Source organism: Anopheles bellator, chromosome 2, assembly GCF_943735745.2.
Source record: "Anopheles bellator chromosome 2, idAnoBellAS_SP24_06.2, whole genome shotgun sequence".
Classification (NCBI taxonomy): Eukaryota; Metazoa; Arthropoda; class Insecta; order Diptera; family Culicidae; genus Anopheles; species Anopheles bellator.
Window position 1 is genome coordinate 32,993,210 of NC_071286.1, and position 9,709 is coordinate 33,002,918.

Consider the following 9,709-nt stretch of genomic DNA (forward strand, 5'->3'; position numbering starts at 1 on the left):
GGCCAAAACAAAATATCAACAAGTCAACCGACAAACTGACCCGACTGACCGACAAACTGTTTTGAAATTTGTTCACAAATTGCATGTCGAGTCTTCAGATTTCCACCCGCGGCAGTGACATTTATGACGTCTCTGGAGATGTCACTTCGAGCGATATTGCATTGCAGATCGCAGCGTGTAAACCGCCCTTAAAATAAACGTGTGCAGTTGCATCGGGGGTCCTGATGAATGGGTGTTTAATAACAAAATAGCTTTAACAAAACAAAATACAAATAGCAAAATAGTTGTTTTGCATCATGCCCTGCTCCCTCCCAGCAGTTTATTTGGTTAACTGGCAACCCACGCTCTCGGTTGCTATGTTTTGGTTGTCAACGAAGTGCTACGGTTTTGACGGTTTTGCACAGTTTGTAACGGAATTTTTCGAGGAAGCCCGCGCATTCGCTGCGATGAACCGCGGCTGAAGTTCGCCTCTCTTTGCATCTGGCCGTATTTGTGATTCTGTGAAAAGCTAACAAAATGTCGCAAAGTGATCGTGTGACCGATCTGATTATGCAGTACTATATGCAGCACGGTCGCAACCGCGATCTGGAAAAGTACCTTCGTTTGCGACGCTTGTCGAACGCAACACGCTCGTCGAGCGATGGAAGCCTTCCCGGGTTGGATGAGCTGCAGCGTCGTACGATGGGAGCAGGCTGTGCCGCCGAACGATCCGGTGTTGGCAGGTCGATGGAGAATCTGTCCACGCTGCGTAAACAGGCCGAGCGTCAAGAGCTAGCGGAGGGTGAGCAATCGTTAAGGAATGCTTCCGGCGAAAGTGCCAAATCGGTGGCGAAATCGGACGCGGAACAGCAGCCCTCGGCCTCAAAAGGAGTCACCGTGAGGGAGAAGAAAGTGGAGCAGAAGAGTGGACGAAATTTTAACTTCAATCTCGAGTCGGTCATTGAAATCAATCTTCCGCCGCCACCGACAATATCGATCGGTCCGGGGCTGACCTCCGTCGCTCCGATTACGTATGGGCAACTGGCCTCCGTGCAACCCGTGGGTGCTGCGGACGCTGGCAAAGAACCGTCGCGTCTAGTGGTTCACGAGAACAGCACCCAAACACCGGGCCAGGAAGATGCACCAATTCGGCCCGTTGTAAAGCCGTCAGTTCCGGCCGGAAACGAGGACCCACTGGACAGTACGAAGGATCTTTCGCCCGGCAGTAGCATTGCTTCGAACAGACAGAAGCTGGAGTGGGATTCGCTGGGTGACATTGGGTACGATTCGAGCGAACGGTTACAATTCTGCGGAGCGGCCGATCTTAACGAAACGGAAAAACGGTGCCTGCAAAGGTATTTCGCCCGAAAGGGTCTCACTTTCGATCGGAGCGTGGTGGTAGTGCGTCATCGCGAAGGGGAGAAGCAAAGGAAAATGCTGCCGCAGGATGCATCGATCGTGCTGACAAATCCCGGAGCCCAAAGCACTCCGAAAGTGGTTCCGGAAGATGTTGTTAAATCAACGCAAACTACACTCCACGTAAACCGCGCCCGGGAATCGCGCGGAATTCAGGTGGAAGTGGAGGAGTGCAAAAGCGACGGACGCGTGGAGAAGGCTGTCGGTACGGAAAGCCTCACCATGGTGTCGGTGGATGCAGCGGAAAGTTTCGAATTCTTTCCCCGCTCGGGACAGGAAATGACCAGTAATGGTACTACTTCTGCATCGATGCCTTCGTCAACTACTTCGTCCTCTTGTGCGACTGGGGCAGACGGTACATCCGCCTCTCTCCGTCCGGCGTTTGACGATGAGGTGAAACTAGGCCTAACGCTCTACAATTCGATCCGCGAGCTAACCAGCATGCCAACAGGTGTGAAGGAAAGTTTGATCGATAAAATATTCCGCAAGCTGTCACGGCACGATCCTGAAAAGAGGACACGGGAACAGCTGCTTCGTGATTACGCGAAGGCCGTCCGGGAACGTCCGGTCGTAAGCGACCCAGTAGAAGACAACGTGTACGACGACGTGAGTTCCGGTGATGCAGTGAAAGATGTCCCCAGTACGGGCCAAGACCCAAGTACGGGCACCCAAGAGGATCGGAGTTTGGATGTGGTGGAGATTGTTGATGAAACGAAAGATCCGGCAGAGAGTTCGAACGGCGAACATCCCGTCTCCGTCGGATCCGTTCGCGGTTCATCTTCGGAAGCTAATGATGCGAATAATGTTCCACTCCTGGCCATTGTTTCAACGTCCGGTGAGCTCGGTTCTGTGGAAGATTCGTCGCAACCGGAAACGGTCGGAACGGCTCATGAAAAAGTGCCGGAAAACGACAACGTGTCCAGAGAGCGACGTGTCCGGAAGGCCATGCAGGAATACCTAAAGCCGATGACACACTCGGAAGTGGAATATGAAAACCTAAAAAAACTGCAACAACGCAACGAACAGCAGCGGCGAGCCAAAGAGCCTCAGCTGGCCCAAATTGATCGGGAAATCGAGCAACTTTTGGTAAAGAAAATGATGCTGCTCAGTGCTGCTCAAAACTTGCAACATACCGCTCGTTCTGGTGGAGAAGAGGTCCGTCACCGACCACCAGAGGCGAAAGCCAATACGGTTCCGAGCGAACGGAGTGGAACCGTCTACACATCGGTACATGAGGCCGTCTCGGAGGGTTTGGATGGTCGCTCGTCGAAGGACAGTTCCGCGTGGAACTCCCATTATCACATGGCAAAGTTGATAAAAACCCGGTCGAAGTTGGAAACTCCCACCAGCCCGTCGGACGTGAGCATTCCGACGTTCATCAAGCAAAAGAAGGAACAGTTTATCGAAAACTACGATCAAGTGCGTCAGAGACGTGCGTTCGAGGATCAAAACCATATCTACACCCGTCCGTACAGTGGTCAACGGAGCGAAATGCATCGGCACCAGCAGCAGAAGGAAAACTGTGCCCTCGGAAGGAGCAAACATGGAATAAAGAAAATGCCTTCGGCCCAGAAGAACCGCCGGACGGTGGAATTGTCTTCCAACAACTCCGTTCCTTCGCCAATGATCGACGAGGGTGCGGCGTTCATTTCGTCCGATTCCATATCCATTCCGGTGGTGACGACACTAACCAACACAACCACAACGCACCACTATGATATTAAATCCCGGCGCTCTACTCCGGTGCTCAGCGGCCGTACGGCCGGAACACAAACGACGGATTCCATTCGCCGAACGAAACCAATTTTCGGTGAGCAACGTTCGCGAAAAGAGAAATCTACCTCTACGGTGGCAGGGCCTGGCCTTCATGCCGTCGCCGCTGTCGAGACATACGACGAGGAGAAGGATGATTTTCGGCGTCCGGTAGAGTGTCACTGTTTGTGTGGCTGTATGGGTCGTTCCGCGGATCATGGTGTGCCACGGAGGACTCAGTTGATCGATGGAACCGCTGGCCGGCAGGACAAACAAGCGCAGACCAAGCCATCTTCCATCGCGTACATTATCACGTTCGAAGGTGGTGCGAAGCGACCACCGGAATCGAGACGCGATAATCCCAAATTTTCCGAGCGGCCAGTCTCAGTCGCTAGCACCGCAAGCACAATTGAAAGCGAGACAGCAGAGAATGGGAAGGATAACGTTTCGGAAAAAATGCTTACACTGCGCGAACAGTTTTGTCGATCGTGTCCCGCGGCACTGACGCGGATTGAAGAGCGGCGTCGGTGCATCGGTGAATTGAACAAATTGCGTAGCAAACGAAACGCACAACGCCAGCGACTGCTGCTGCTCACTTCGGATGATTCGTTGCGGCGAGCCAACGTGGCACCGGCCGGAAAAGGGAAGCTTCCGCCGCCTCCGCTGAGTACCCAGTGGCGAGTGTTTCCGTCGACTCGTGCGATCCGCGAAAATACGCGCCGCCAGGTGCGTAACCTACCGGAAGTGCTGCGGAAGAAGGAGATTGAACGGATCAACAATTTGAAGCGGAAAAACATGATCCTGAAGGACGTGTACAATAGGGTAAGCGGAGCCAGTAGTTCATTTTCTCGAACTTTTCAATAACTTGCCCTTCTTTTTCAGAATCTTCAGCGAAAAGTGCTGCGAGGGCAAGTTGATCTATCGAACAGTGTTCGTGTGATTCAGGACTAGAGAAGTTTGAACACATCGGGTTGGAAGTTTCTTTATTTTTTTTTACTGATAGCGCCTTCTAATTGTGCGGCTAACGTTTTAAATAAATCTCTAATGATAATTTCGCACATACGGCTTTCGATACAAAAGAAACAAACGATGTTTCCTCGAAAAAGCGATAAATACAGACAATAAAACATTGTAGAATCTGGTGGAAATTGTAACGGGTTTTGCTCGTTGGGTGAGTTGGGTGAGCGCAGTTCAATATCCGAGACCTAGATGTCGCTATCGGTCGCCAGTTTCGCTTCGAATCACATGACAGCTCTTCCGCACGCACACTTGTGTATTTTTCATGCTATCACTGGTCGGAAGGAGAAAAATCATCTCGGCCAGCAGCGGTCCCAGTCGTGTGTCGTCGTTCCTCTTCAACGTGAAACTTGTACTTGGCAAGTGACCGTGCTACGGTGTTGGCTGAATCTTCCCGTGTTCCCGCAGAGGTTAGTGAGTCTACGGAATTTGGTCACCCTTGGATCTGTTCGCTTTGGTTCTAACAGCTCTCGGCCTGTTTTGCAGTGGCACAAACGAGCGAGCAGTTGATTGGAGATTGTAGCGGACACCACTAATCCGGCAAAAGTAGTGCGAAGATGTCGACGATGTACAATAAAACTTTGTCGGCCCACCAGGCCCACAAGGAGCATGTGCTGGCCGTATCCCGGGACTTCATCTCGCAGCCCCGATTGAGTAAGTACGATATTACTGGGATCAACCCGAATTTTCCACCGCGGAGAGGCATCATGTGACGGTGATGTACGACAGTGCCCGAAAATGGCCGATTCTCCCCCATCGCCGCTTCCTATGCTATGCCGCATGCAAGTCTTAAGTTACAGGATGTAGATTTCGGGAAAGATTGCAAAACTTAGGAGGATTTTGCCACGAATTCCAGTTTATCTCGCACTAGTGCTCCCGCCCGAAGCGAAACGAAGCTGATGGGACTGCCAACTTTGCTATTTTTGGAACCGAATCGCTCAAAAGATGTAGAATGTGGATAATTCTTTCAATTTCATTCGACGAAAGTTAGAAAATTATTGTATGTTGCGGTAAAAATTGAAAAAATCTTCCGAATTGCTGTGCAAATGCTGTTTTGATGTCACATGACTGTCAAAACACCTGACTACGCAAAGAGCACGCACATCCACGCAACGAGCCGCGCTCTCACCAATACACCGGAGATGTCGTACTCGACTTCGGACTTCTCTTTCTTTCGCGTGGAGTGTTTACACAAAGTGATTGCTGAGACGGAACATTGGTTGCTGTTGATGCTGTTCAGGCGGTGAAGGGTAGCATTATGATCAAATGGTATCCAATGTTTTATGCTTTGCAATTTTGACGATCACTCTAGAACTGCGCCCCTTCGCCTCCAAAATTACGGGCGAAACGATGTACGACCTCATAAGATAAGATGTTTTGCAGAGAATTTTTATCACATGCCATTGTTACGTAAACGAAGGCGCTATCGTCGATATGCTGGTGAACGGAGCCTGAAAATGGAAAATACGTTTTCGAAGGATGGCTGATTCATAGCGACGCAATTTAACCGCTTTGCTTTTCTTCACCCGCTTACATTTCAGTCTACAAAACTGTGTCCGGTGTGAACGGACCGCTGGTCATCCTGGATGAGGTTAAATTCCCGAAGTTTGCTGAAATTGTGCAGCTACGCCTTAGCGATGGCACGATCCGCTCCGGTCAGGTGCTGGAAGTGAGCGGCTCGAAGGCCGTCGTACAGGTGTTTGAGGGTACCTCTGGTATCGATGCGAAGAACACGGTGTGCGAGTTCACTGGTGACATTCTGCGTACTCCGGTGTCCGAGGACATGCTGGGTCGTGTGTTCAACGGTTCCGGCAAGCCCATCGACAAGGGACCGCCGATTTTGGCGGAAGATTTTCTCGACATTCAGGTATGTTTGTGCGGCAGTACGCTCGTGTAATCGGTTAATTGATTCAATTTTTCGCACAGGGCCAACCGATTAACCCGTGGTCCCGTATCTACCCCGAGGAAATGATCCAAACCGGTATTTCGGCCATCGACGTGATGAACTCGATTGCCCGTGGGCAGAAGATTCCCATTTTCTCGGCCGCCGGTCTGCCGCATAACGAAATTGCCGCCCAGATCTGTCGTCAGGCTGGTTTGGTGAAGCAAACGGGTAAGTCGGTGTTGGACGAGCACGAGGACAACTTTGCCATTGTGTTCGCCGCTATGGGTGTGAACATGGAGACGGCCCGCTTCTTCAAGCAGGACTTCGAGGAGAACGGTTCCATGGAGAACGTGTGCCTGTTCCTTAACTTGGCCAACGATCCGACCATCGAGCGTATCATTACGCCTCGTCTGGCGCTGACTGCAGCCGAGTTCCTCGCGTATCAGTGCGAGAAGCACGTGCTGGTTATCCTGACCGACATGTCTTCGTACGCTGAGGCTTTGCGTGAGGTGTCGGCCGCCCGTGAGGAGGTGCCCGGCCGTCGCGGTTTCCCCGGTTACATGTACACCGATTTGGCCACCATCTACGAGCGCGCTGGACGTGTTGAGGGACGCAATGGATCTATCACTCAGATCCCGATTCTGACGATGCCTAACGATGACATCACCCATCCGATTCCCGATTTGACGGGTTACATTACCGAGGGACAGATCTACGTCGACCGTCAGCTGCACAATCGTCAAATCTATCCGCCAGTGAACGTGCTACCGTCGCTGTCGCGTCTGATGAAGTCGGCCATCGGTGAGGGCATGACGCGCAAGGATCATTCGGACGTGTCCAACCAGCTGTACGCGTGTTACGCCATCGGCAAGGACGTGCAGGCCATGAAGGCGGTCGTCGGTGAGGAGGCGCTCACACCAGACGATCTGCTGTACCTGGAGTTCCTCACTAAGTTCGAGAAGAACTTCATCTCGCAGGGCAACTACGAGAACCGTACCGTCTTCGAGTCGCTTGACATCGGCTGGCAGCTTCTGCGTATCTTCCCGAAGGAGATGCTCAAGCGTATCCCAGCCTCGATTTTGGCCGAGTTCTACCCACGAGACTCGCGTCACTAAGTGGCGACAGTATGGTGCTGGTTCGTCGGTTGTTGTTAAGCGTAAGGTAGATGTTTCGCCTCCCGCACGGGCTGTCAATGTGTGTATGTCCTCTCTTTACGTCTACCCTTTTCTCCTTAGCTTATCCGTAAATTGGAGGAAACAGATATGTTGTAAATAGTGTGTGGAGTGGCACTGCGAAATGTTTCATCCACATTGATGCATTCCCTCACGACGAACGTTTGGATGAAACTGGTTTTCTTTGATTAAAAGAAGGCCAACATTGGCCACCCTAAAAAATACCACAATTTATTGCATGCCACTTACAGATGGTAATCGGTGGGAGTGGAAGTATTGAGGTCTCACGTTCGTAATCGCAGTTGCTCTAAATTTCGTTTTCGTGTGTGTCTTCAGCTGACTTGGCTGACGTCAAAGATGGTCTTTGGATAATTTTTGTGTACCGAATCGGTACTTGAACGCACTAGAAGCCGTTGTAGCACTGACCCCTCTAGCAGCAGCACCATTAACCGCACCGTTTTCTGGGTGATCGCGGGCGCAACAGAGTTGAGCTGTGTAAGTTCTTTCGTCGTCTTCGAAACGCACCAAACCAAGCCAACGAAACTAAGAAATGCGAGTAAATGTCCAATAGAAAAACAACATCAAAACTATTGAAACGACGAAAGAATAGAAGAGTCAACTTACGAGCGGCGAAAGAACTGACAGCTCGATCGTTCGGCCAGGCGGATCGTAAACAGCATCCGGCACGCCTGTTCGGCGTTGCGCTTGTCGTAACGGAACCAAACACGACCGATACCATCGGTTCCGTGGGATCACTCGCCAGTGGAAACCTGCAGGGGACGGTTGTGGCTGCTGGAGAGGCTCGTTGTGAACGGCTTTCCGGAAAGATTATCCTGAAACCATCACTAGCGAAGATAAAAAAAACAGTACGAACGGCAACGGAAGGATCAACTTCTCCAGTTGAAGCGCACTCTTTAACTCGTTATCGCGATATGCCGGCGCAACAATCATACGGTATTCCTTGCATCGATACACATTATTTTTCTTCACATATTTTATCTACTATTGCAATTATCCTTGTTTATTTTTGTTATCAAGCTTTTGATGAAGCGTGTGTTGATTTGCACGATTCGATGTCCCACTTTTACTATTTACTCCCTACGTAAGTGTTTAGCTAAGTGCATAGCCTAAGCGTTTCCTTTTTACATATCTAATCTTATCTTAGTATATACAATCTTTATTTTGTTCGTCTGTTTTTAAGGAATGTTCGGTATATTGAAAGATTTGTTGTCTATTTTGATTTTTTCGCTTGCTGCTGCAAGGTCGAAAAACTTTCGTTCGGATCGATTGATTTGTCATCATGGTGAAGTGAAGAGGAATAAAAACAGTGGCCCAACCTCGGGTTTCGAATAGATGATCCTTAACCCGACGTTCGTTGAGCGATTCACAGTAACTGATGTGAGATGAAGCTAATCTCGTCCCGGCTTACTGGTAGCGCCTTCTGTGAAATGCCATCACACACTAGCTGCTCTGTCGATTTGCCATCATACGCCATCGTACAAAACAATGATACCCCCTTTTAATAGACCACGTTTACGACCACGTTTTACGCGGGTGGCTGTTTCGTAATGGCGACAAAGGTGCTCCCGGTAGTATTAAGATCAGACACTTACTAGGGACGGACACAGTCAGCTTCTGAAATCAACAGGCATCTTTCAACCAAGATTAGGCACCTCTTTCACTTAAACCCTGTCTGTCGATCGTTCGATAGTATTTTGGCGCAAGCGCACGCAATGTTACTTATGTTATAATGTCCATAAGATAAGGCTCTACCTGTACGAAACAAACTTGTACGTTTTGCGATAATTCGATCATCGTCGGTCCAATCCATTGTTGAATGTGGAATAAGAAGATAATCGAAACAGTGTCCCGAAGTGGAAGCAGAAAGGCTTTGTATAATCACAGTCGTAGGAAAATGTTACAACACCTTGTAGTGCTCGCACGGCTCTATGAGACGAAACCATTAGCTGATGGGCTTACGGTTCTCAGCCACGCCACTCGAAGTAGGCACGGCAGCATCCGAACCTCGAGACAACCTCCGGATGTAGATGTGTTTATAACTTGAGAAAAATATGCCGAGGCCCACAAAGTCGTTTGAGCTCTGTTTCCATGCTATTGTAGGTATAGCCACACAAAAATAGACAAAAGTAATGTTAGATATAAAATGATACATGAATACATAACAATATTATTACTGTATTAACGAACGATCACGCTGAATAAAATCCGAGTGCGAGTCCGAATGCTGTTTAGTTTGTAGGTTATGCTTATTATGTCCCCCTGTGGCTGAGAATAACATAAACTAGAACATGGGTTAAAAGACTGTTTCGTTTTTGGGCTGCCCCTCTTCAGCCGGTGTGTAGTGGGAAAATGAAGATTGATTGCTACGCACATCAATCGAACGCGTATCTGCCACGCGGTATTTACTTCCATGGGAGCGTTGAGCAATTGATTCCTTTTGATGCCAGTAACTTCCGCTGCTCCATAT

General features: G+C 49.7%; 2 protein-coding genes across 2 annotated transcripts; both read left to right on the forward strand.

The window, feature by feature from the left end:
- The first annotated feature begins 516 nt into the window (after positions 1 to 516).
- LOC131210985 (uncharacterized) lies at positions 517 to 4,110 on the forward strand. Its single transcript, XM_058204319.1, has 2 exons — positions 517 to 3,969; positions 4,030 to 4,110. Exons 1-2 carry the CDS (start codon positions 517 to 519, stop codon positions 4,096 to 4,098), a joined length of 3,522 nt encoding a protein of 1,173 aa, XP_058060302.1. The 3' UTR covers positions 4,099 to 4,110.
- Positions 4,111 to 4,449: 339 nt separating this feature from the next.
- Positions 4,450 to 9,459, forward strand: LOC131211990 (V-type proton ATPase subunit B). The gene is made up of 4 exons (XM_058205698.1): positions 4,450 to 4,574; positions 4,651 to 4,818; positions 5,706 to 6,031; positions 6,091 to 9,459. Exons 2-4 carry the CDS (start codon positions 4,722 to 4,724, stop codon positions 7,162 to 7,164), a joined length of 1,497 nt encoding a protein of 498 aa, XP_058061681.1. The 5' UTR covers positions 4,450 to 4,574; positions 4,651 to 4,721; the 3' UTR covers positions 7,165 to 9,459.
- Positions 9,460 to 9,709: the final 250 nt, after the last annotated feature.

Excerpts from the sequence above, each read along its gene's own strand:
- LOC131210985 (XM_058204319.1), top strand. The coding sequence starts at position 517 with ATGTCGCAAAGTGATCGTGTGACCGATCTGATTATGCAGTACTATATG. Across the intron at positions 3,970-4,029 it reads TGAAGGACGTGTACAATAGG|AATCTTCAGCGAAAAGTGCT; the intron begins GTAAGCGGAGCC and ends CTTCTTTTTCAG.
- LOC131211990 (XM_058205698.1), top strand. The coding sequence starts at position 4,722 with ATGTCGACGATGTACAATAAAACTTTGTCGGCCCACCAGGCCCACAAG. Across the intron at positions 4,819-5,705 it reads CATCTCGCAGCCCCGATTGA|TCTACAAAACTGTGTCCGGT; the intron begins GTAAGTACGATA and ends CTTACATTTCAG. Across the intron at positions 6,032-6,090 it reads AAGATTTTCTCGACATTCAG|GGCCAACCGATTAACCCGTG; the intron begins GTATGTTTGTGC and ends TTTTTCGCACAG.